This window comes from Mauremys reevesii, linkage group 9 (genome assembly GCF_016161935.1).
Source record: "Mauremys reevesii isolate NIE-2019 linkage group 9, ASM1616193v1, whole genome shotgun sequence".
Classification (NCBI taxonomy): domain Eukaryota; kingdom Metazoa; phylum Chordata; order Testudines; family Geoemydidae; genus Mauremys; species Mauremys reevesii.
Genome location: NC_052631.1, coordinates 7644918 through 7670352, shown reverse-complemented (window position 1 = coordinate 7670352; position 25435 = coordinate 7644918). Strand labels below are relative to the sequence as shown.

At 59.0% G+C, this 25435-nt stretch overlaps 1 protein-coding gene and 3 non-coding genes across 15 annotated transcripts in view; all 4 read right to left on the bottom strand.

Moving 5' to 3' along the window:
- Nucleotides 1-718: 718 nt before the first annotated feature.
- Nucleotides 719-25435, bottom strand: part of EIF4G1 (eukaryotic translation initiation factor 4 gamma 1) — a 43518-nt gene continuing 18801 nt past the window's right edge. For 4 of the 12 annotated variants that reach the window (XM_039487716.1, XM_039487721.1, XM_039487724.1 and 1 more), the window contains 27 exons: nt 24455-24567; nt 21668-21760; nt 21265-21331; nt 14706-15557; nt 14431-14519; nt 13895-14090; nt 12826-12980; nt 11228-11347; nt 10753-10926; nt 10468-10665; nt 9963-10109; nt 9625-9861; nt 9043-9147; nt 8289-8445; nt 7803-7903; nt 6960-7062; nt 6731-6833; nt 5814-6073; nt 5543-5658; nt 5031-5203; nt 4629-4754; nt 4427-4508; nt 3180-3278; nt 2825-2959; nt 2218-2299; nt 1794-1934; nt 719-1624 (listed from right to left, as the gene is read on the bottom strand). In XM_039487716.1, coding sequence (XP_039343650.1) covers nt 1443-1624; nt 1794-1934; nt 2218-2299; nt 2825-2959; nt 3180-3278; nt 4427-4508; nt 4629-4754; nt 5031-5203; nt 5543-5658; nt 5814-6073; nt 6731-6833; nt 6960-7062; nt 7803-7903; nt 8289-8445; nt 9043-9147; nt 9625-9861; nt 9963-10109; nt 10468-10665; nt 10753-10926; nt 11228-11347; nt 12826-12980; nt 13895-14090; nt 14431-14519; nt 14706-15557; nt 21265-21331; nt 21668-21760; nt 24455-24567 — 4406 coding nt within the window. In that variant the 3' untranslated portion in view covers nt 719-1442. Of the gene's footprint in view, nt 1625-1793; nt 1935-2217; nt 2300-2824; nt 2960-3179; nt 3279-4426; nt 4509-4628; nt 4755-5030; nt 5204-5542; nt 5659-5813; nt 6074-6730; nt 6834-6959; nt 7063-7802; nt 7904-8288; nt 8446-9042; nt 9148-9624; nt 9862-9962; nt 10110-10467; nt 10666-10752; nt 10927-11227; nt 11348-12825; nt 12981-13894; nt 14091-14430; nt 14520-14705; nt 15558-21264; nt 21332-21667; nt 21761-22085; nt 22404-24454; nt 24568-25435 lie in introns of those variants that run through there. The other 8 variants (XM_039487722.1, XM_039487728.1, XM_039487727.1 and 5 more) reach the window with 6 other exon arrangements.
- Nucleotides 11106-11182, bottom strand: LOC120372743. The gene has a single exon (XR_005585163.1). It is a non-coding gene; the product is annotated as a small nucleolar RNA SNORD66 (small nucleolar RNA).
- Nucleotides 13770-13846, bottom strand: LOC120372742. Its single transcript, XR_005585162.1, has one exon. It is a non-coding gene; the product is annotated as a small nucleolar RNA SNORD66 (small nucleolar RNA).
- LOC120372744 lies at nt 14309-14385 on the bottom strand. The gene has a single exon (XR_005585164.1). It is a non-coding gene; the product is annotated as a small nucleolar RNA SNORD66 (small nucleolar RNA).

The following is a 25435-nucleotide window of genomic DNA, read 5'->3' as shown; positions in this document are numbered from 1 at the left end:
GGGGGGTTAGCCAGCCAAGTCACTGGGCTCAGTACAGAGGTTACAGGGTGACATTTAATGGCCTGTGTTACACCAGGTCAGACTAGATGCGCTAACGATCCCTTCAGGCCGTACACTATGAATAATCTATGTCAATCCATCCACCACCACCCCTGCGGTGCCCCTGCAGCCTGGGGGCAGGAGCTCAGAGAGTCTAGCCCCCTTCCCAGGGCTGGTGCAGGCGATGCTCCGAAATTCCCCGGCCTTCTGGAGTGGATTCACTCCCCTTCCTTCCTGCCACCTCCCCTTGCCCACACCAAGAATGGGCAGTGTCCGTCGGGGACCCGGGCTGTCCCCACAGCTCTTGGTCTTCGCTGGACTCCTGGGCCGTGTTCAGGTTCCCGGATCTCCCTCCAGATCAAACCCGTGAGCGCTTCTCTTGGGACTCCCGCGTTGGCGATCCTTAGGCTGGAAGAGCAATGGCTATAGTGCCACACAGGAGCCTTCACCCCATCCAGGGCAGACGGGCTGTAGCCGCTCTAAGCACAGCGCCGCGGGGGCTGGGGTGGCAGGCGAGCCCTCGCCGACGCAGGCCCGGATCCGACAGCGGCACACGCGGCGGTATTTAGCAATGTTCTTTTATTTCCAGTTTAAGGTGAAAAGATCCCTTTAAATCTTCAATTAAATACTCCATAAAGCAAAAAAAAAAAAAAAAAAAAAATATTTACAAATTCACGTGACCGGTAATTGAATCCTTGTTTTAATAATTACGTGTGCGGCTCGTTAACATCCGGCGCTCTATAAATACAGGGGATGCAGATGAAGCCACCGCTTGCTAGCTCGCACAATTGTGGCCTTAAACGTGTTGGGGGGAGGACGGGGGGGGGACAGGAGCTGCCGAGCTGGCCCCATGGGAGGCTCGCCCAGCGCAGAGGGGGTTGGAACGCCCCCTCCCCCCGGAACGGCCCCAGCAGCTCCCAAGCCGATCTCAGAGGTGGGAGATTTGGGGGAGGGGGCTGAAATGATTTTTTCGAAAATAAAAAACCATCCGGCAGGTTTGTGGTGCAGGCTGTGATCCAGGGACGGGGGAGCGGGAGAGCAAAGTCCTGTCCCCAAACCAAATTTAATAAGTTTATATATATATATAATCTCTCTATATTTCAGCAATAAATGGGGGGAGGAGACGGCCCCCAACAGACACGAGTTTCTGGTGCTTTGCACCCTGCCGAGTTTGGCCCCGCTCACTGCGATCCATCCGGGTTCCTGCACTGGGGCGGAGCAGAGCCCCACAGCCTGCCTGCCTCCTTCAGCATCAATTTATTATCATCAGACACAAACCAATACAGGCCTCGAAAACAAAACAAAAGGAAAGGAGGGAGTCCAGGAGGCAGGGCGGCTCCCCGCGGCCTCTGCGCAAGAGAGTCCAGGCCTTGGGGTGGGCCGAGGGGCCCTGGCCCTGCTCCTCAGTTGTTGTCCGATTCGTCCTCAGCTTCCCGCAGCCAGGTGAAGAAGGCCGTCACTGACTTGAGGGCCACCCCCTTGCCCTGCTGCTCGGCCGGGTCCTTGCTCGACTCCCACTTGTAGAAGGCTTCCTCCTTGATGACGTCCTCGTCGTACAAGGCATCGAAGAACATTCGGAGCAGGTCTGTGGGGAGGGCGAGAGGGGGTCAGGGGGACCTGGGAATAGCCCCTGCTGGGCACCCCCCACCCCAGAGCACGTCCACCCAGGGGCATGGGCTGGGATCGAGCGACTGCTGCCCTCCCCAGCCCTCCAGGAGCCAGCAACTGGGCCCCAGCCGGCTGGAGACACTCACTCGGTGGCTGATCCAGCTTCACCACGAGGGCCTGTAAGGCGTAGAGCGCCTGCAGCTCCTTCTGCTCCTCGCTCACGTACTTCTGCAGCAGCTTGGCCCGGCTCTTGATCACCGCGGTGTCCACCCGGTACGGGTTCTCGACTGCGGGGGAGGGGAGCGAGTGAGAGAAGCGGGGGGCGGCCCCAGACCCGCCCCTCCCACACTCCCAGCAGACCCTGTGGCCCAGCCCCGGGGTGCAGCAGGTGGGACACGCGGCACCAGGAAGGGTGGAGGAACAGGGTCCCCACTGCACTTGGCACCAGCTAGCTTCCCCCTCCCATCCCAGCGGCCAGGGCTCTGGCTAGTTCAGGCCGCCCTCGTGGGAAGGTCTGGGCCCCAGACGGAGCCCCCCGAGGCGGGGCGGGGCGGCCTCCTCTCTACTTACAGACAATGGCCGAATGGCACACGGACGTCATCAGGGCCCTGACGAAGACGTTGGACGAGACCTGATGCTCGCTGAGGTTGGCCTGGTGGGGGGAGAATACTTCAGAGCGGGCAGCCAGGCACAGCGCTGGAGGCGGGAGACCCCCCACCCCGGGCCTGGCCTCCCCAGGGAAGCCGCAGAGCAGCAGCAGTGATCCGGGGAGACAGCCAGTGCCCCTACCCAACTCCCCGCAGTGCCCCCTGCTGGGAGAGACTGGGACTGGAGCAACCAGGTGCACCCCCAGCCAGTGCTCCAGCCCTCTCCCTCCTGGAGTACCTGGGAGCTCCCCCAACAGCCAGCGCCCCTGACCCACTCCCCCCAGTATCCCCCTGCTGGGAGAGAGTGGGACTGGAGCAACCAGCCAGTGCTCCTGCCCCCTCCCTCCTGGAGTACTGGGGGCTCCCCCCAGGGCCAGCACCCCTGCCCCACTCCCCTCTGGAGTATCTGGGAGCTCCCCCCAGGGCCAGCACCCCTGCCCCACTCCCCCCTGGAGTACCTGGGAGCTCCCCCCACAGCCCCACTCCTCCAGCACCCCCTGCTGCGGAGGCCCTAGGGGCGGCGTACTCACCTCGATCCAGTCGTATATTCTTTGGTTGTTAGAGTTCTCTTTCAGCAGCTTCTCCATCTGCTTGCACAGCTCCTCGGCAGTCAGCTCCTTGCGGCTGGGCGTATCCGAGCTGTCCCCCATGGTGTACTCCACTTTCTGGGGACGGGAGAAGCCAGTGAGGGGAAGCCACGGCACCGCAACGGGAGGGAGACGCGCCCCAAGAGATGGGGCTGGGGGATCCCGCCTGCAGTGCTGGGTGCCGGGCTGCTCAGAGTCAAGTTGCTCCCAGCTGGGTCCTCCAGCACCCAGAGCCCCAAAGCCAGCCAGGGGGCAGCTCCCACCCCCACAGTCCTGGAGAGGGTCCAGCCCCGCTCACCTGCTCCGTGACAAACTTGTTGACATCCTGGTCCTCGGGCAGGAACTCCTTCCAGCTCAGGCCGCCCTCTCTCCACAGCGTCCCTGCCTTCTTGTGGCTCTGCAAAGGGGGACGGGGGGAGAGCTCTCCTGTCGTCAGGCTTCCCAGGCAGGCTCGAACTACCCCTTTGCAAGGCGCGGGAGGGCAGAGCGAGCTGTGCCCAGCCGGAGGAGGGGACTGGGGGGGGCGGGGGGGGGAGACATTCTGCTCCTTCTGCAGCAGGAAGTGTCGCCACATGGCCCAGATCGGGGCTGCACGGCGGGGTCAGAGCCGCGGGGCAAAGCTGGGAACCTGCACTCGTTCATAGAATCACAGAACTGGAGGGACCTCGAGAGGTCGTCTAGTCCACACCCTCCCTAGGCAGTTTATTCCAGTGTTTAACCACCCTGACAGTTAGGAACTTTTTCCTAATGTCCAGCCTAAACCTCCCTTGCTGCAGTTTAAGCCCATTGCTTCTTGTTCTATCCTCAGAGGTTAAGGCGGCCAATTCATCTCCCTCCTCCTTGTAACAACCTTTTATGTACTTGAAAACTTATGTCCCCTCTCAGTCTTCTCTTCTCCAGACTAAACAAACCCAATTTTTTCAGTCTTTCCTCACAGGGTTCATGTTTTCTAGACCTTGAATCATTTTTGTTGCTGTTCGCTGGACTTTCTCCAATTTGTCCCCATCTTTCCTGAAATGTGGTGCCCAGAACTGGACACAACACTGCAGCTGAGGCCTAATCAGCACGGAGCAGAACGGAAGACTTACTTCTCGTGTCTTGCTTACAAAACGCCTGCTAATACGTCCCAGAAGGATGTTCACTTTTTTTGCAACAACGTTACACTGTTGACTCATATTTAGCTTGTGATCCACTCTGACCCCCAGATCCCTTTCTGCAGCTTCCTCCAACTCCTTTCATCTAGCGGTGCTTCCTCCGACTCAAACATCCCCACGGCAGCGAGGTCACAGGGAGCAGAGCCGTGCCCCAGAGCCAGACAGGAGGGGCTGGGGAAATCAGGGCCACGCCCCAGAGCCAGACAGGAGGGATGACGTCTGCAGGGGGGTCAGGGCCGTGCCCCAGAGCCAGACAGGAGAGGTGGGGGCTGGGGGCCTGGGCCACGGCTCAGGTGTTACATGCAGACACCAGCCCTCCCTGCCCGGGACGTGGTTCTCGGTCCCCACTAGCAGGGTCAGGCGAGCAGACGGGCACGGGGGCGGCACTTACCATCCCCTTGCACAGCAACCCCAGGATCTCCAGCAGGAGGGTGCTGGCCTTGCCAATGGGCACCAGGGGCTTGGCAATCTCTCTGCAGGGCACAAATACACGGGTCAGCTCCTCGTTACGCAGCCAGCCACGCGCCTGGTGATGCTCCCCTCCAGCCCCAGGAGCAGGGCCTGGAAGGCGAGCGGCGCAGGAAGCTGCTCACCTGAAGAGCTCCTCCATGGGGATGCCCCCCTCCCGCAGGATGGGGGTGATCAGCTCAGCCAGGTAGAGCCAGATGTGCGGGATGTCGATCTCCATGTCCTCGGCGATCTCCAGGATGTCGTGCACCCTGTGAGGGAAGCAGAGGAGGGCCGGGCGGGTCAGCGGGGAGGGGCAGCTTCCAGGAGCTGGGCTCAGGGCTGGCAGCCTGGGTGCTGTGTCTCCCTGCCAGCCCAGGGGAGTCTGCAGAGTGAGCCAGAGGGGCAGAGCTCTGCAGGCTGGAGCAGGGGAGCAAATCCCACCCCTGCCCATACGACCAGCCAGGCCCCCAGCCCTGAGTCAGCAGCCCTAGGAGGGACAAAAGCCCCCTGGCTACAGGGGTCCCGGGGGGGGGGGGGGGGCTTACCCTTTGTAGTACTGCTCCTTGGTGAGGTTTCCTGCTTTCACCAGCTGGTACAGCAGCAGCCCCATGTGCTCGCGGGCGATCATGCTCCTCTCCAGCGTGGACTCGATGCCGTTTCGCACAAAGACGTAGAGCTGGGAGGGGCAGGCCAGCTCCTGCACACACTGCAGCGCCTCCTGCAGGGGGAGAGAGGGCTCAGCACCGCCCTGGTCCCACCCTTTTGCACACACTGCAGCAGCTGCTGCGGGGTAGACTGGAATGGCTCAGAAGGGCCCTGTCCTTGCTCCTGGTCCCCAGCAAAGGGCTGACAGCTCCCAGCCCTATCCCCCGCCCCTCCTAGCCAGCCCAGCCCCCTGCCCTGCCCCATCCACCTCATTGTTAAAAGGAAAGATCATCATCACTTGTAATTCTGCTGCCAGTTCCAGGGCTGCAGGCGTTACAGGAACACAGGCCACCCCCCCAGCGCAGATCCCAGCATGCAATGCTTCTCCCTGCCTCCCCGTCCCAGTTCTCACCTTCATGTCGTTGATATGCAGATACTCTTCAATGATGGCCTTGGATTTCTTCTCCAGCTCCTCCTCCGACAGCGCTGGCTTGGGGGGGGCCGCAGGGGGTGCCGGCTCACGCTTAACTGTGCAGAGGGAGAGATCCCATCAGCATGGCTGGGCTGTGGAGTGGATGCCCCAGCAAGCGCAGACAGCCAGGCCCTTGATGGGACTCGGGCGCTGGGCAGGTGAACATGGCACCGCCTCCCCCTCTCAGCACCGTGCCATCCCCGCTCCTCACCTGGCTCCCTGCTCCTGTCCCGCTCCTCTGTCATGCTGGAAACCTTCCGGACGGCCTCCTGGGCTCCCTGCCTCTCGCGCTCCCGGCTCCTGTCCTCCGTCTCCTTGCTGTAGCTCCGCTTGGTGATGGGGGGCCGGTTCCTGTCTGCCCGCTCCCCCCTGTCAGGGCGCTCCAAGCGGTCACCCCTCTCCAAGCGCTCGCGCTCAAACCGCTCCCCACGCTCTCCGGCCTTCTCCGACCGATCCCGGCTGGAGCTGCCCCTGTGGGGAGGAAAAGGAGGTGAAGCACCCCCGGTACTCTAGCGCCCCCCCTCCCCCAATGACTCTCCGCTCTCCTGACTGCACATGCTGCTTCCCCACCCGCCCGAACCCAGGGTGAGACGGCTCTGGCGCCCGGCCCTCTCCTGGGGTTTTAAAGCCTTGCCTGGCTCCCTGTTGCGTGTGTCCCCGTCACCTTCTCTGCAGGTGTGAGAGCCTCTGCCTCAGCAGCCCCTGCATCTCTAGCTCTTATAGGGTCTCAGCTGGTAGCACCCCAGCTTTGTCGTCTGATTTTTGTGGCACTGCCTGAGACTTGGTATCTCCCCTGGGCCTGGCACGAGCAGCATTCCCCACACCCCACAGGCCTCTCCCACCTGCCCCACCCCATGGCTGAATGAGTAGCAGCTGCAGGGGGCTGAGAGGAGCTGCACCCCACTGGCTCTTGGCCTCTCCAAAGCTCTGCTCCAGCAGCATCTCCCCACACGCCTGGGACTGCCAGGCACTCAGGCAAGCTCCTTCCCCTCACTGTGTGTTAGGGGCTCTGTCCCCGGTCCGTGCGCAGCCCCGTGCCTGGGAATAGCAGGAGGAGATCACCCAAAACACATTCACCAGGCTCTGGCGGCCACACGGCCAACAGCCAAACGGGCTCATGGGACTCACCTCTGTACCACACGCCGGGAATCCAGGCTCTCCGCGGGGGTCGACTGCTGCAGGGCTGAGAAGCGATTCAAGGTGCTAGTAGCTGGCCGGGTGGCATCAGAAGCTGGAAACAGAGAACAGATGAGTCAAACCGGGTGCGGGCACAGCACCCTCCCCTCCCCAATCCGAGACAGACCACCCAGGCACCAGGCTCCTCCCGCCACAGAGCCAGCGAGCACTGCTCATGTACCTGAGTCAGCAGGCTTGGCACCAGATCCCCCGCTGCTGCCCTTCCCCCAGCTCAGACGCCCACCAGGTGCAAACAGCTGATTATTGGAGTCGATCGATCCAGGCTGCACAGAGAGAAACCGACACGGAGCTGGCTCGAGTTGTTTCTTGTCTAGCACAATGCCCCGCCTTCCCCTCGCCAAAAGGAGCTGGCAGACGGTGGGGAGGGCACATGCCAGCACACAGGGCTCAGAGCCCAGCAGGGAAAGGTCTTGCCAGACACGCAGCATCCACCCAGAGCCGGGCTCCCAGCAAGCTGCTTGCCCAAGAGCCTATGGGCAGGCGTCCATGCTCCCCAAATCAAGCTGGCCCTAGATCCTGCAGCAAAGCCTCTGGATCTGGCACTGCTCTAGTCATTCCGCAGCAGCTTCGCTTAGTGAGGCTGCTAGGAGATGGAACAGCCCAGCCAATGCAGCAGCTGCTCAGTATTTGTTATCACTGGCACTATGTGCTCAGCACTCCTGGGGAAACAGTCTGGACTAAAGGATAGGTAGGAGCTGGACTTTTCTGGTGAGATGATCCCTAGCGAAACAGGTAATATTGGCATTCAGTGTGCCATCTTTGGGTTTCAGAGTTAACACCCTACTGGGCTGAATAGGGACGGTCATCCGTCTCTCAGCTATCGATTCAGGCTGTCTGCAGACATCTGCATTGGTTACATGCCAGGACGTTTTCAAAGTTTTATAACCATAAGGACTAGGACCATGTAAAGGAAAATTGAGACCGGAGGCCAGTTCTGTGGCTGCTGAGAGCTCCCTTCCCCCAGACACCATCAACGCCCGCCCCTATCCCAACCCCCACTCACCTTTGTGATCTTGGTTATCCGGCTGGTGTCAATAGGCCTGTTGCCCTTGCTGATGGGGACGGTGTTCCAGCCATCATCTGCAACCTGGCTCCCTCGCCCACCTGTACAGCACAGGGACAGACCAGGCCAAGGTCACCAGCCACCCCCAGCACCACAGAGATACAGACCCCCCCACATCACACTCACAGGGCAAAGCCAGGGCCTGAGGAGCAGGCAGCCCCAGGCCCAGTTCTCCTGCCCACAGGAACATGGGACCCTGCCCTGGCGGGCACTCTGGGTCTGCTGGGGCAAGGGCCATCAGCCACCCCCAAGAGCCCCAGGTGAGCGTGTGGAAAGGGGGAACCATTCAAACTGGTCTGTAAATGTCACAGGCCTGAGATCCTGGGAGCAGCAGGGTCAAGAGCCCCCCAATCCCAGCACTTGAGGTGGTTTGCCAGGGCCGTGGGGACTCAGCAAGGTGCTCCAAGAAGCTCACAGGCCTCTCACCTCCAGATGAGGAACCAGGAGGCCCTCTCCTCTTGTCCTGCTTTGACATGAGCTGCTGCACTTTGATGTGTTCCCGATGCTCCTCCATCTCCGCCTCCTTGTGGATCTGGTCAATGGTTTTAGGGCCCTGGTCCCCTCGCCGTGGCACCCAGCTATTCTGCAAAGGGCATGGGGGGGGAGGGGAGTTACAGCAGCTGCAAAAGGGGGAAAGGATCCATTGGGCTGTCTACGCACTGCCTTACCCATCTGGGCAGGACTGGAATGGCCCGATGAGGCATGTTGGCATAGGATTCGCCAGCATCCGGTACCCCGCCAGGGGCTCACGCCGCACAGACACGGTTCCACCCACACGCTACCTGCCTTCGAATCCAGAGCCCGCTGCCATCACAGCCAGGCACAGATTTCCCGGCCCCCCTCTCCGGCAGTGGGGCAGCCTTCATGGATTCTCTCCAGCTCCACTCACCGGCCCAGACAGCCTCCTGCTGTTTTCCCAGGCCTGTACCAGGTGGCATGCCACTCCGGAGGGGTGGGGGCTACACAATGCCAACCAACCCAGGGGGAAGTGAGGGGGGAAGGGAGAGAAGATCTGTGGGTTTGATGGCCACAGCGTTGCTCTATGCCAGATCCCACCATGCCCCGCCTATCCTGAGGATATGGGGGTGGGGCTGGGGCTGGCACCCATCTACCTGTGTGTACACGTCCCTTACCCGGGAGGGTCATGCCTGCCTATCCAGAGGCAAGGCTGGCACCTTACCCGCCTGAGGTCAATCACATCCTGCAGCATGAAGCGAATTCGAGACGACGTTTTCTTCTCCTTAATGATCTTGTCCATCTGGTTGAAATACTGATCCATTCTGGGCTGCACGAGGGGAGACAGCGTTACCCCAGTCACCACCATGCCCTCCCCACGCCTGGCACTGCAGCGCGCCAGGGTCCCACGGCTCCCTGCACTAGGGCTGCAAGCGCAGCACTTGGGGCACCGGTCGCCTGGGGGAGTCACCGACCCCTCCCGGGGAGCAGAAATGGAGGGAGTGAAAAGTGGATGGGAAGTAGGGAGCCACTCTGGCTGGGCAGGCCCCACTGCCTCCCCTCCCCCCAACAGCTCAGCCCCACACACGCTCCCTGCCCCTCTCCAGAGCCCCCCACAGGCAGCATCAACACCCCTCTCTGCAATGGGGTGTCTGAAGGGCAACACCTGGTACCCTACAGTCCGAGGCCACTCAGCAAGGTGGAGCAGCCTGTAGGGACAGCTGCTGCCCTGCTTTCCGGCGCTCCCTGGGCACCCTGACCGACAGGCCTGGGGCAGGGAAGCCGGGGGAAGAGGGCGGCAGGTTACCTTGGCTTTCTCGAAGTCCAGGTCCTTGCCAATGGTGGTGAGCAGGCGGCACAGGCACTCGAGCGACTCCTCGTCGTGGTTCTTGAGCAGCTTCACCACGCAGTCGTGCATGATGGCCTCCGTCAGCATCTTCAGCTTGAAGAGCTCCCCAATGAACTTGATGTTCCCCAGCGAGCGCCTCCTTGCCTTGTCCCGCGCATCGTCCAGCTCCTCCTTCAGGCGAGCCTTCTCCTCCGGCTGGGGGGAGGGGAGGAGAGCGGGGTTTAGCCAGGAGAGCCACATCCCGCGGCTCCTGATCACACCTCGCCCCCCTGCCCCCTGAGAACAGCCCCACTCACAGCAGCAGCTTCGTCCATCTCCTTCTGCTTCTTCTCAAAGATCTCGTCGTCGTCCTTGTCCTTCTCAAACTCCTTCTGGCAGCGGTTCAGCAGCAGCTTGCGGAAGTTCACGGTCACCGCCGGCTTGTCAGTTGTGGGGACTTTCAGCTGCAGTGGGGGGACAGGACCAGAGATGAGGGGGGTAATACCCACCAGGCTGGCCAACCAGCCCTGTACCCTCACCCCTTGCAGCCAGTCCCGCTCCAGCCCAACATGGGGATAGCTGCCAGCTCCACCCCACGCAAGGTGAGGTGTCTGAGCCATTAGAGCTGGGAGCCAGGACTCGTCGCTTCCATTCATCCCCAGCTCTGCCACCTCATATAAATCCCTCCGTTGACCCCCACGGTGCCTCAGTTTCCCCACCTGTAAGACGGGGGGTCCCGGCTGCACAAAGGCTCTGATTTCTGTGGCGGGAAGGTGCCAGGGCAAACAGAGCTCGGAGGAGCTGAGCCCCCAGGGCACTCACCCCCATAAGGCAACGGCACATGTTGGCATAGGCAACGGAGAAGTTTGGCTCGGAGATGGCCTTCTCGAAGATGAGATCAATGACGCCCTTGAGCCGCTCCTCGGTGTCAATGGACAGCTCCGTCACCTGCTTCATCAGCTGCTGGAACATCTGCGGCGTCAGCTTGTTCAGGATACTGCGCACGCGCCGGAACAGGTCCTGCAGGGACGCCCCAGACACGGTGAGTGAGAGCCGGCCCCATCCGCCCCAAGCCCCCCTCGCTTCCCGCAGCTCCTCCATACCTACCTGCGTCTTGATGTTGTCAGGATCCTCCTCCTCGGCAGCCCGCTTGCTGCTGGGCTTCCAGGCCTTCTCAGCCTTGTTGAGCTTGATGTCCTCGTTCAGGGAGACGGTGGCGATGATTTTCCGGGGCTCTTTCCTCTGGCTCTGCTGCGAGCGGCGCGGGCCCAACCCTGCGGGCTGAGGAGGAGGAAGAGGAGACATCAGCACTTCCCTTCTCATCTCCCCGCATGCCACTGTCGGGCAGAACCGGGGCCTTGCACCCCATGCAATGGGTCTGTATCCAGCTCCCCAGCTGGGGAGCCCCCACTGTAAGAACAAGCCAGATGGGCCGATGGCACCAGCACAGGCTCCTGGGCCCCTTCAGATCCTCAGTTCCATCACAGAGCATCAGTGGCCCAGACACGATGGCACAAACAGGAGATCATCATGCAGGCAAGCAAGAAGGCGGCTGAGGCTGGTGACTCTTTGACGCACTTACCGGTCCCCGGTTGCCCATGGACGGACGGCCCAGGTTGGCAAAGGAAGGGGTGAAATCAGGGCCGCAGTTCATCCCGCTCAGGCGGATGGGGTCCAGCGGTCGCATAGGCGTTTTATTCACCTGCAAGTCAGAAGAGGGGGAAAAACCCACTGAGGATTCCCCACCTGCTGGGCTGAAGGCAGAGCCAGGCCCCATTGGCAAGCTACATCCTCAGGATGCCCAGTGGAGAAGGGTCACTGCAGCAGAGGGGACAATGCCAGGAAGGGAGCAGGGCACCCAGAGGGCTCAGGCCATACAGCTCTACCAGGGCCCAGTGGCAGCGCAGCAAGGAAAATGGCTGGATCACACTCTCATAAGAACGGCCAGGCTGGGTCAGACCAAAGGTCCATCTAGCCCAGTATCCTGTCTTCCGACAATGGCCAATGCCAGGTGCCCCAGAGGGAATGAACAGAACAGGGAATCATCAAGTGATCCATCCCGTCGCCCATTCCCAGCTTCTGGCAAACACAGGCTAGGGACACCATCCCTGCCCATCTTGGCTAACAGCCTTTGATGGACCTGTCCTCCATGAATCTATCTAGCTCTTTTTGAACCGTTGATGTCTTGGCCTTCACAACATCCCCTGGCAAAGAGTTCCACAGGTTGCCTGTGTGTTGTGTGAAGAAATACTTCCTTATCTTTGTTTTAAACCTGCTGCCTATTTACTTCACTTGGTGACCCCTAGTTCTTGTGTTATGAGGAGTAACTAACACTTCCTCCACACCAGTCATGATTTTATAGACCTCTATCATATCCCCCCTTAGTCATTTCTTTCCCCAGCCGAAAAGTCCCAGAATTGTTAATCTCTCCTCACATGGAAGCTGTTCCAGACCCCTAATCATTTTTGTTGTCCTTCTCTGTACCTTTTCCAATTCCAATGTAACTTTTTAGAGATGGGGTGACCACATCTGCACGCAGTATTCGAGGTGTGGGTGTACCATGGATTTAGATAGAGGCAAGATGATATTTTCTGTCTTATTAGCTATCCGTTTCTTAATGATTCCCAACATTCTGTTTGCTTTTCTGCCTGCCGCTGCACATTGAGTGGATGTTTTCAGAGAACTATCCACAATGACTCCAAGAGCGCCCTCGAGTGGGAACAGCTAATTTAAACCCCAACGTTTTGTACGTACAGTTGGGGTTGTTTTCCAATGTGCATTACTTTGCATTTACCAACATTATCTTCTCCCACAGCAAGGGGAGATGACACGGATGGGACAACTCCAAGGGAAGGCACCTCTGGCATGTCACAGCCAAGGAGCTGCTGTACGGTCAGAAGCAGCAAAGGAGGCTCTGCTCATTCCAGACGGGGCACTTTTCTCAGCTGCCCATCACCACGTGCCCGAGTGCACCGGATGGCTTCAGAACAGCTACTGGCTGATCTGATCCGGGCCATGGCAATGCCCGTTCCCAGCGCTCATCCCCCGCCCTGAGCGACGTGGGTCCCATGTTCTGGCCAGAGCGGAGTGCACAGAGAGACCAAGCATGAAACGAAGAGCGGTTAGTGGCATTTCCCCCATGCAGTAACAAGCTCGCGCCGGTAGATCCAGGGTCCTCACCAGTCTGGTGGTGGTACTGACCTTGTCCAGCACCACATCGCTGATCTGGGGCAGCCCCTCGGGTTTCTGCAGGCTGGCGAAGATGAACTGGAAGCCTAGCAGGAATTCCCGGTCGTATCTCTTCTTCTCTTCTGGGTTCAGGGGCTTCCATTGTTCTGTGGCAGGGGAAAGGAGGCCACCCTGAAAAACCACATCCCACCCAGCCGCAGCCCACACCCGGGGGACGTCGCAAGGCGGGAAGAGGGGGCAGAGAAGCAACAGGCAGGGCCAAGTGGCATAGCGGGTAGGGAGAGAGCAGCAGCCCCACACGGCAGGCACTGAGCGGTACTGGCCCCAGCCCAGCCCCAGGGGCTCCCTGCAGTGGGAGGAAGATCACGCCTGGCTCAGTGGTGGCACTGCCAGTCTCTGTCCACCACCCTGATGTAAGGGGATGTGGGAAGTCAAGCCCACATCAACCCAACATGGCAGATGCAGACCCTTGTGCCGTGAAGGCCTATCAGGAGGCTCCACAACAGGGCAGCCTCACATACCACAGAGGGGCAGCCAGTGGGCAAAGCCTGCAGGCCTCAGGACATGCTGGGACCTGCAGCTCTTCCAGCTCCTGGCAAGCTGCTCACACAGCTCCCCGACGTGCAGGGCTGGCATCACCCCGCGGGGGCCGGCGTCTGCAGGACCCAACCTGCAGCCTAAGCCCGAAGCTCCTGCCCTGCCCGAAGACCCACTGTCCTCCAGTGCCCACTGGACTAGCAGGTTGTGAATGGATCTGCCCCCCTGTCCCCCCCAGTTCCAGCCTGTACTAGATGCTAGTGGGCCCTGCTGAGGTTGAGTCTCTGCAGAAGCTGGCGAGCCAGGACAGTGACCAAGGGGAAGTGAAAGCCAAGAGTGGTGAAACTCAGCGGGACGACCGGCGCGCGCTCCCAGCACCCCACCAGTGCAACCCCCGCCTGCTCAGATCCTCAGTTCCATCACAGAGCGTCAGTGGCCCAGACACGATGGCTCATAGTGGATGTCATCACAGGAGGCCGGGCCAGTCCGAGCGCAAGAAGGAAGCAACGAGCAGGACACCTACTTTGGCTGAAGGAAGGCTCACCTTCCTTGTACTGGTACTTCTGATCTGCGGCCTTGCCCTTCTCTGGATCCAGCTTGTCCTCCTTCTCTTCCCAGGTCTCCTCCGTCTCCTCCTGGGGGCAGGCTGGGGCGGCCTCCTTGGGCTCAGGGACTGGGGGCTTATTCTCCACCTCAGAGGCACCATCGCTGATCTGAGACTTCCAATGAGAGGAGACAGCGAGACAAGAAGTGAGCGAGGAACCCAGCCAGCTCCTCCCAAGACCCTGGAAACGTACTCAGGGCCCCCAGGATACCCCGTCCCATAGCAGCCCCCAGTGCAGAAAGCTCCCTAGTCGGAGCACTAGGCACACGACTACCCCATGCCCTCAAGCCCTGGCCCTGCTGGGGGGAGCCCCGGAACCCAGACTCCCTGCTGCAACTCAGATCCTCAGTTCCATCACGGTGCATCAGTGGCCCAGACACGATGGCACTAACAGGAGCTCATCACGAGAGGCAGCAGCTCTGGGCGGTGCGGGGGTGGGAAGACCACACACCCACCTCTTTAAAGGCATCCAGCAGGTCGCCCACGGCTTCCTTCTTGTTGAGCTCTTTCATTTTCCGCTTCTTCTTTGGCACCGACACAGCGACTGGAGGGGAGAGGTGGGAAAGTGAGGCCCTGGCCCCACAAGGGGGAGAGAGACACGTGCCCCGGCCACCCCTCCAATGAAAACAAACCCCACATTTTGAGCCCCTCCCCCTGCAGGACAGGGAGAGATTCCCCTGCTCCAGGAGCCCCCATCCTTAGCCCAGGGGTGCCCCCCCAGCTCCCACACCTTGTGTGATCTCCTCAGAGCTCTGGGAAAGAGGCGCTTCCAACGGGGAATTCTGCTCTGGTGCTTCCAGGGGCTCCTCGCACTCCTCTTCCTCCTCCTGTTCCTCCTCCTCCTCCTCCGCAGGGGGGGAGGCTGGGATGGCCGGCTCCTCTGCCTTAACCTCCTCGGGTTCCGAGATGGGGCTGACATCCGACTCCGGCTGCTCCTCTGGCTCGTCGGCCTCCTGCTTGCCAAGTACCTCCAGCCCGTTGGGCAGCACCAGCTCCTCTGGCTGGGCAACAGGAGACTCCACGACTGGCTCTGGCTGGCACACAGGTGGCTCGGCCACTGGCTCTGGCGTTTCCTCCAAGACTCCATTGGATTCGACAACAGCCTCGCTGGAGGCCTCTTCCTGGGGGGGCGGGGGGCTGGGGGAAGCAGCAGGCTTAGCTGGCAGCTCCTCCTCCAGGGGCTCCTCCTCCAGGGTCACCTCCACTGGTGCCACCTCCTCCATTGGTGCCACCTCCTCTTGTGTTTCTACCAGCACCGGTTGGGCAGGGGGTTCCAGGACAGGGGTGGCAGCTGCCTCCTCCTGGGGCTCTATGTCCAAGGTAGGGGCTTCCTCAGGCTGCTCCATGCCCCCTGGCACTGTAGTGGTGGCTTTAAGAGGTTCATGTGTGTCTGCAGGAGCCTCAGCCAGCTGCGCTTTAGTGTCCATGTCCACCGGGCCCTCCAGCGGCACCAGCGGCACCGGGGCCAGCAGCACAGTCTCTACCTCGGCGATCAGGGGAGGCGGGGGAGACGGGGACGCTGATTTACTTGGCTCTAGGCAGACAGGTTTACTTACAACCGGGACAGGCTTTGGGCGGTCATCTGCAAAGAAGGGAGACAGGACGTTAGCGGTGCCCAGGGCAAGCCCGCCTCCCCGGGCCAATCCGTCGAGCTGGGGGCACAGGTGGGCTATTGGGGGCCAGCTGGCTGCCACAGACGAGGGAGGGGCTCAGGGTCACGGGGGGAAGCCAAGGAAGCAGGCTTGGGTGAAGCACCCGACAAAGGCGGAAGAACAAAGGAGCCCGTGAGAGGAGCAGGAAGAGACGGGAGTAAACAGCAGCAAGGAGGAGTCGGAAGAACAGAGGGCAAATGTCTATGGAGACGAAGGAGGGTCCTGCCCCACAGGAGCAAGGAGGTTGCAGCAGATGGGAGATCAGGCATCAAGGGGTTAAGCTGCTAACACACACACCCGCAGTCGGCGACCGTGCTGGAGCACAGCACGCGGGAGACTGGGCTCTAAAGCGGCACCGGAGTGAAGCTGGGAATCACATACAAGGCTTCAGTGCCACGTCAGAGCACAAGAGCTGCCACGCTGGGTCAGACCACAGGCCACTATGCCCCGTCTCCGACAGCGCCCGCACCACAGCTTCAGGGGGAGTGTACAGAACAGAGCAGTTATAAAGTGATCCACTCATCTTCCTCTCCTGCTTCTGATAATCAGAGGATTAGGGTTACCCAGAGCATGGAGCTGCATCTCTGACCATCTTGGCTAACAGCCATTGATAAACCTGTCCTCCAGTTCTTTTTTTTTGAACCCCATTATACTTTTGGCCATATCATCCAGTGGCAATGAGTTCCACAGGTTAATTGCGCATAGTGTGAAGGAGTACTTCCTCTTGTTTGTATAAACTGCCTGCCTATCAATTGCATCGGGTGACCCCTCGTTTTTGTAGGGTGTGAAATGGTAAATAACCCTTCCCCATTCACTTTCTCCCACCCATTCATGATTTTAGAGACCTCTCTCATCCCCCCTTGGTCATCTTTTTTTCTATGCTGCCTAATCCTTTTAGTATCTCCTCATATGGAAGCTGGTCCATATCTCTAATCATTGTTTGTTTCCCCTCCGCTATATCCTCTGGACACAGTATTCAAGGTGTGAACGCACCATGGATTTATATAGAGGCATTATATTTTTGTCTTATTTTCTATCCCTTTTCTAATAGTTCCTACCTCAGTGACTCAAACTTGTTTTTACTGGTGACCCCTTTCACATAGCAAGCCTCGGAGTGCGACCCCCTTTATAAATTAAAAACACTTTTTAATACATTTAACACCATTATGAATGCTGGAGGCAAAGCAGGGCTTGGGGTGGAGGCTGACAGCTCGTGACCCCCCATATAATAACCTCCCAACCCCCAGTTTGAGAACCCCTGTCCTAACTTCACCTTTTTGACCACTGCTGTGTGTTGTGCAGTTGTTTTCAAAGAACTATCTACAGTAACTCCAAGATCTCTGAGTGGTAACAAGAAAAGAACAGTGTAGCTCCTCTTTTCAAAGTTAAACGTTACTACGGTGGATATAGGTATAGCTGGGATTATTTTTTTCAATGTGCATTACTTTGCACTTATCAACATTGAATTTCATCGGCCATTTTGTTGCCCCATCACCCAGTTTTGTGAGAGCCTCTAACTCCCTGCAGGCAGCTTTGGACACAAATGATTTGGTATCATCTGCAAACTTTGCCACTTCACTGTCTGCTCCTTCTTCCAGATTGTTAATGAAAATGTTGAACAGCACTGGTCCCAGTGCAGATCCTTGGGGGACCCTGCTGTTCACCTCTCTCCACTGTGAAATTGACCATTTATTTCTACCCTTTGTCTCCTATCTTTCAACCAGTTACTGACCCATGAGAGGACCATCCTCCTTATCCCATAGCTACTTAGTTTCCTTAAGAGCCTTGGTGTGTGACCTTGTTAAAGGGTTTCTGAAGTCAATTGGATCCCCCTGATCCACATGTTTGGTGACTCCCTCAAAGAATTCTGAGAGACTGGTGAGGCAAGACTTCCCTTTATAAAAGCCGTGTTGACTCTCCCCCAACACATCATGTTCATCTATGCGTCCGACAGTTCCCAGAGGGATGCAATGTTCATCTAGGTGTCTGATCATTCCCAGCTACTTGGCCAATTGCCTCTGGGTAGAGGGCGCAAATATGCTTGCGCGCCCTGGGCACTAAAATGCCTAGTTAGGACTCTGGCCCAGGGCCTCCGCCCCCAGACTATGTACTGGGTTGTGATAAGCCATAAACATTGACAAGTGACTGCTGCGTTGTTTCACTGGAGGTCAGACTTGCGGGGTGTCATTCCCGGGAGCCACTCTTGCTGACATGCTCAAAGAATTCTAACAGATTAGCAAGGCACGACTTTTCCCTGCAGACTCATCGTCCAAATCGCCGCAGGATCTTGTAAGTGTCATAGCCGTCTTATCTTTTCACCCCACTACTGTATCCACCATAGTAACATTTAACTTTAAAAAAGGGAACTACACAGGAATGAGAATGGTAGTTAGAGGGAAACTAAAAAGAGAACAAAGGTAAAAGGCCTGCAAGCAGCATGGAGACAACTTTCAAAACACCTTAATAGAGGCTCAGACTAAATGTATATCGCAAATTAAAATATATCTATATATCTCATCATCATCATCAAATCCCAGTGAGAAAAACAGGAAGCAGCACAAACTCTGGCAAGTAAAATGTAAAAGTATAAGAAGTCTGGCCAGGAAAGAATTTGAGAAGCAACTTGCTAAAGATGCAAAAAACAAGTGCGTGAGAAGCAGGAAGCCTGCCAGTCAGACACCAGATGTGTTAAAGCAGCACTCAAGGAAGACAAGGTCAGTGCAGAGAGGCTAACTGAATTCTTTGCATCGGTCTTCACCACAGAGGATCTGGTGGAAGATGCCCCAAAAGGCTAGCTCTGATGTGGGTAACAAATCTAAAGCACCGTCCCAAATTGATGTGCCAGTAGGAGAGGTTTAAGAACAGATTACTGTTTAGTTTATCAATGAGTCACCAGGACCAGATTGGATTCATCCAAGAGATCTGATCTTTGATTATCAGCAGGTCAGTATGCCCAGTGGTCTGTGATGGGATGTTAGATGGGTTGGGATCTGAGTTACTACAGAGAATTCTTTCCTGGGTGCTGGCTGGTGAGTCTTGCCCACATGCTCAGGGTTTAACTGATCCCCATATTTGGGGTCGGGAAGGAATTTTCCTCCAGGGCAGATTGGCAGAGGCCCTGGAGGTTTTTCGCCTTCCTCTGCAGCATGGGGCACGGGTCACTTTCTGGAGGATTCTCAGCAGCTTGAGGTCTTCAAACCGCAATTTGGGGACTTCGATAACTCAGACATAGGCTAGGGGTTTGTTATAGAAGTGGATGGGTGGGATTCTGTGGCCTGCATTGTGCAGGAGGTCAGACTAGATGATCATAATGGTCCCTTCTGACCTTAAAGTCTATGAGTCTATGAAGGAACTCAGAGATGAAATTGCAGAACTACTGCCTGTAAACGTAACCTATCACTGAAATCAGCCTCTGTACCAGATGATGAAGGTAGCTAAGATAGTGCTGATTTTTAAACCGGGCTCCAGAGGAGACCCCGACCGTTACAGGCCGGTGAGCCAAACTTCAGCCCTGGACAAATTGGTAGAGGACTCTGCAGGGAAAAGCCTCTGCAGGGAAAAGCCGTGCCTTGCTAATCTCTTAGATTTCTTTGAGCACATCGGCAATGACACCCCACAAGTCTGACCTCTAGTGAAACACCACAACAGTCACTTAGACCAGTGGTTCTCAACCCTTGTGGGCTCAGGACCCACTTGTAAATACCTATGCCTTGTCACACCCCAGTAAATAGTCTGGGGGTGGAGGCCCTGGGGCAGAGACGTAACTAGGCAGTGTAGCACCCAGGGCCAGCAAGCATGCACGCGGGAGAAAGAGGGGGGCACGGTGCACAGACCGCCCCAGTTTTTGGTTGCACCCCCCACCAACTGAGACAGAGTGGGTGGCCCGCTGAGATGAGTCGGGGCAGAGGTGCTGGTCCCTCCCTGAGCCCCGCCATGCAGGGCTGGCCCAAGCCACCCCCATGGCTTTGCGCCTTGGGCAGCTGACCTGCTTGCTCCATCCTGGTTACAGCCCCGCCCTGGGGTGGTTTTGGTCAGATCCTGCACCCTGGTGGGGTTGGGTCCTGCCCGGCACTCACACCACAGTGGTGGCTCCTGCAGCTCCTGTGCTGTGGGGCTGCCTGGGCTTGGCTCTCCGCTCTGGGCGTTGCAACCTCCGGGGTTGCAGCAACACTCAGGCTTGGCCCCGTCCCCCGACTGGACCAAATGTTTGAGAGAGGAGTTGTGACCCAGCTCACTGCATGGCAGTGCTACTCACTCAAATCTGGCCTAAGCAGGCTCCCGCCGTCACGACGGCTGGGCTAACCCTGCGTGTCACTGGAACATGAGAGGTTGCAGTGCCTGGAGCAGAGAGGCGAGCCCAGTCAGCCCTGGGAGAGAGGGACCCCAGGAGCTGCCACGCAACCCTTTGAAACATTCTGGTTGAGAACCCCTGGCACAGACACGTCATTAAGTATTCCCGGAGGTGGGGCAGGATGGGGGAGTGGAAACGAGTGAAAATTGTCTGGGGTGGGTTTGGATCACTCAGTGAAATCAAGACTTATTGGCTTCTCAGCACTGGAAGAGGCACCCTGAGCATGGAATGGTTCTAGCATCTAGGCATGAATGTCAGACCAATGGCAGCAGGAGCTACAAGCAGCCACAGGATTCGTATAGATCCAGGCAGGCCCAGCCAGACAAGTGCTGACTTTGGATGGACAAAGCAGACCACGAGCTGGGAACTAAGCAGAGGAATACCTGGGCTTTAGGGAAGCATTCAGCACCATCTCAGCCAGTCCGACTTGCAGAATTCGAGACCCTTCGCTTGCACACTGCCTTGGGGATGGGACCGCCCCGGGGCACAGAGTCTCGGTGACCCTGAGCGAGGAGGCCCAGCCGAGATCACAAAGGGTCCAAAGTGATCAGAAACAGGCAGAAAGGCACAGAAAGACTCAGCTCAGGAAACCACAGCTGATCTCTGAGGGGGAATAACCTGAAATCCAGACCTGCGGCCAGGGCGAAGGAGAAGCTGAGAGACCTGGCTTCCAACCATACCAGTTTGCCATGGGACATGGGCACAAAGAAGAGAGGTTTGAGCTGCATACACGGAGCACCCCTGTGCTGGAGCTGGGAGGGCCTGGTCCCTCTCCACACCACTCTAGGGATACCCTGCCCTAGGGGAAGGAGTTCACAGAGCTGGAGAGCGCTGGGTGCGCTGAGCTTGCATGAGTCTAACCACCCAACAGGCAGAAACCCCAAGGAGGGAGGCTCCGGGCAAATGGAGTGACACTAAGAAAGGGGGGATTCTAGGCTGAATCTTAGGCTGAACGGCCTCCCAGATAAGGCACGTGGGGCTGGAGCATCGACTGCCCAGAGAAGGGGCAGGAGCCGCTTCGCTTGGGACACTGAACTAGCCTGAGTGCAATGCTGCAGGGACCAATCCTGCCACGAGCTCAGGGCAGGGCCCCCAGATTCCACAAGCGAAACCCCCACACTGGCCTCCAAGGAGTTAAGGAGCTTCTCCCACCCTCACCCCAACAGGTTGCAAGTGGGGCACAGTCACCCCAGCCCTTCAGCCGCCTGGCTGCTCCTACCCCAGTTCACACACCAGTCCACGGGGATGCCCTCATCCGGCACCCCTACCCCACCCCAGACACCCACCTGGTCGGACAATAACGGCTACGTGGGGCGTCTCTCCATTGGCCTGTGGCTCCAAACCACTTCCAGCCTGTGGAACAGAAGCACGTGAAGGGTTAATGAGTGCCCTTCCCCCCCCAAGCCCCCTACACTACTAACGTAAGTCGGTCTAACTACGTCGCTCACTGGTGTGGATTTTCCACGCCCGAGTGGGACAACTACCGCCTACCAGGGAGGTGGGCGCGCCCACGCCGAAGGGAGACGTTCTCCTGCCAGCGTAGGTAGCGTCTTCATTAAGCGCTACAGCACTGCAGCTACACCTGTGCAATGTCGTAAGTGTACACAAGCCCTTAAACTCACTCCACCCTAGAGAAGGAACATGCAGGGCCCATCACTTGTGGTGGGGGAGCTAGGGAAGGCCCCTTACCTGAGGAGGGGTGGGGGTGGAGGAGGTCCTTGCTCCAGACATGATTTCTTCGGTGATGTCTTTGCCGCCCTGGTTCGGATCTCGTATCCGGATCTGCCCATATAAGAAAGGGAGAGCAGCAGTTAGCAGAGGGGGCCCACACTCCCTCTTCTTCCCCGCCCCACCCCGTTGGCAGGGTGAAGGGAGGGGCGCACACTTCCCAAAGCAAGGGACATGCTGGGAGCAGGGCACAGCTAACCAGCTCATGCCACTCCAGGCTGCCCTGCACTCCACTCCAGAGGCTCGGTTCAACCCAGCCCTGACACCCCCTGCATGTACAGTGCAGCCAGGCGGAGGCCTCTCAGGGATCTGCTCCAGGACAGAGCTGCCTGGCAGGCAGCAAGCCCCCTGCACACCCCAGGGCCGGGACAGCCCATACCTGATTCCCAAGCAGCTGGGTGGGGAGCAGGTCAGGCCAGGCAGGAAGGGGAAGTTTGTTTAGCTTCCGGTGGGCTGCTGTAGCCACGTGGAGCGCTGCACTCACCCCGCTCCAACACGCGCTCGGCTGGGACCTCACACAGCCCATGGCAGGGGGCCAGCGGCGCCGCAGCCAGCTGCCATTTCACTCCCGCTTGCTCGGCACATTCCCCAGCTCCCCCCTCCCACAGAGGCCAGGCCAGGAGGAAACGGCTCCTCCTGCCCCAGAGCAGCCAGGATGGGACTTCGGCCGCTGGAGGGGGAGTAGCCAGGCCAAGGGCAGGGGGAGGAAGGCACTTAGCAGCAGCCTGTGAGGTCACAGAGACTCTGTCTGGCAGCCAATGGCAGAGCAGCCCTCCTGGTGTGCTGGGTACATCAGCTCACCCCACATCCCCGGGGAAGGAGAGACCAGTGGCCCCAGCCAAGGCAGCAACCCCACACCCAATACAGCCTGGCATCTCCCCCCACCTGGGCAGTGGGACAGTCCAGGCATCTCTACTCCCCCCTGCGCACAGACGCTCCACTTGGGCAGTAGGACAGTCCAAGCATCCCCCTCCTCCACACCCTACCCCAGCAGGGCACTGGGACAGTCCCATATTCCCCTCCCCAAGCTGGGCCGTGGGACAGTCCTGTCATTCTGACTGCATGAGACAAGGGGGTGTCACAAGGCTCAGGGAACTGAGCGCCCCCATTGGCTGAACACTCCATTGCCTCTGCCCTGGCGTCTCATGCCCCTGCCCTGCCTGTAACCCAGGGGGAGACCCCTTTGGGCAGCGGTGGGACCCCAGAGCCCCAACCTGTAAGGAACGACCCTGCCCTGGAACCTGGCAGGGGGCCGGGCCAGACAAGCCGGGTTCTATGAGTCTCTACCCCGCCTGCAAGTGGTGCAGCGACCCCCTGAGAACCCCCCAACCCCAGCCCGGCAGACATCCCCACTGCTACCAGGGCAGTCACACTCCAAGCCACATGGCAGCTACCTACCCCAAGGGCCCAGCAGGGCACCCCGACCCTCCCTGAGGAGCACTGCTATTCTTCTCCTCCTGGGCCTGCAATAGCCCCACCACCACACGCTCGCCTCCACCCGGTGCGGCGTGCACCACACTAAGTCGCCCCTGCCTACCAGCCTCAGCCTCACTGCAGAGGGGTGCCTGCGTGGAGAATGTAGGTTGGGATCCATTGTCTCTGCTATGCCCCTCGGGGCAGGGCAGAATGTGGGTCACCTCTGCCCAGCTGCATGGAGACCCCAAAGCTGTACCATCGTCACTGCGAATGGCCCAGTCCCCACAACAGATCCGACACCCGCACACCACAGAGCCCCTGGCCTGCACCCCAGCACTGCAGTGGGAATTCTGCCTCCCGTAACAGGCAGAGCAGCCAGAGGGGCCCAAGCTTCCTGCTGCCCAGCTTGGCATGAAGGAGGCAACGGGCCGCCCCTGGCACAGACAGCTCTTTCCCCCCATCCAACGTGGGCGGACACAGAGACAGCTCCAAGAGGCACAGGTCCCTCTTCCCTGCCAGGTTGCCGAGGTGGCCTGCTGCTGCCACAGCATCACAGTGCACAGCCTGGATGGATGGGGCTCCCGGCAAAGCAGGATCCCCTCATACGTCCCACTCAACAGCAGCGCAGGTGCCCAGCTGCCTAGGCAGCCAGGGCCAGGGGAAACAAGGTGGCAGAGGGTTTGAATTACAAAACATTCAGGAACATGTCACCACATGATCCAGGGTGGAGCCCGGGGGGGGATCTGCTGCTCCCCCACCCAGGGAAGGGGTCCTGGCAGACCCAAGCTGCAGCGCTCGCAGAGGGCGGCTTAATGCTATAAATAGATCCTGTGCCAAGCCTCTGAGCAACAGCATTACTGCAGCTCCGGCAGGCAGGCAGGCACCGGCTGGCAACTGCAGCACCAACCCCCACCCGCAGCAGCCGTGACACAGCATGTTCTCCCCACCAGGGAGGACAGGGAAGGTCGGGCCTGACTCTGCAGACACAACCGGGAGCAGCCACGCGCTCCCTCTCCTCACCACCGCCGCCCCCGTCCCTTGTACACAGCCACACACACGGCCCAGCAGGGACAAGGCAGTCCCGCCCGCTCCCTGCTTCGTGGGGTGTGCAAGGCCTGGCCAAGCAGCCTCCCACGGACCTGGGTTCTGGCGCCTCACTCCCCGCAGAGGCAGCACTTTCAGCTGGGGGGAGGGGGGGGAACCAGCCTTGAGCCACTCTCAGGCACCCACAACAGGCTCCATCCCTCGCAGCTGGCGGCCGGGAGTCACCAGCACAGGTCTCCCAGGGGAGGCAGCGCAGGAACCCGGCCCCCCTCCCCCCACCCTCCTTACCGTCTTGCGTTCTCGCTTTGCCGGGATGGGCGGCTGCTGGTTCATCATGACCTGGGCAGCGGGGACCCCGGCTGGGAACTGCTGCACCCCCTGAGCAGGGTAATAGGCACCAGCTGGGAAAGGAGAGAGTCAGTCAGAGGAACTGGGTGGTCCAATCCCCACTGCACCAGGCAGCAGCCAGCACTAACAGTCTGAAGCCACCAGACACCAAGTGCAGTTCCCCCCAAGGAACCCCCAGTTCGTGGGCCAGGAGGTTTGCCAGGCAGGCCCAGCACAGCAGCCCCTCCCTCACCGAGACACCCCCTGGACACACCCCAGGCAGCTCCTGCTTGGCCTCCCCCGCCCGGTGCCACTCAGGGGTGCTGGGGGTCAGAGCCCTCTGGAGCACCAGAGCACTACCCAATGAGCTGCTGCGCCCATCAACACAGGAGGCCCATGGGCTGCTCAGTGGGGCGGGATCCTCTCCCAGCAGTCTCCAGCCCTGGCCAGGAATGTCCCAAACCTGAACAACAGGACCAACCAGCCCTTCCCAGTGCAATGTGCAGTCTTTGTTTTTCTAGTGAGATAGCAATAAACTGTAATAAAAAAAAAATTGTGTTGTTGTTTTTACTGTCTGTATTATTGCTAAATTGTCTGTGTCTGTAAAGGCTTGCTGTGATTGTTTTACCAGTTGAGAGAGACCTCCAGGTCCCTGTGCCTGTGTCCACTCTCACCTCCATGGTAATTACTGGAGAAATAATAAAGTATTTGATTTTGCTGCATCCAAACAAAAAGTGAGAACTGAGTTTTTCTTCGACACCAGAATTGCTTCCCCGTGATGCAGAGCGTAGCCGAGCTGCCCCCACGGCCAGCCTCCTGCTGTGGAGGGCTAGCCAGCCCCACACCCACCATTACCCAGTGGCAAGGCAAGGGAAGCCATCCCACTGGCAGGCAGGAGTTAAACTTGCCACCTAGGTTGCCAGAGCTGGCAGAAGAAGGCTG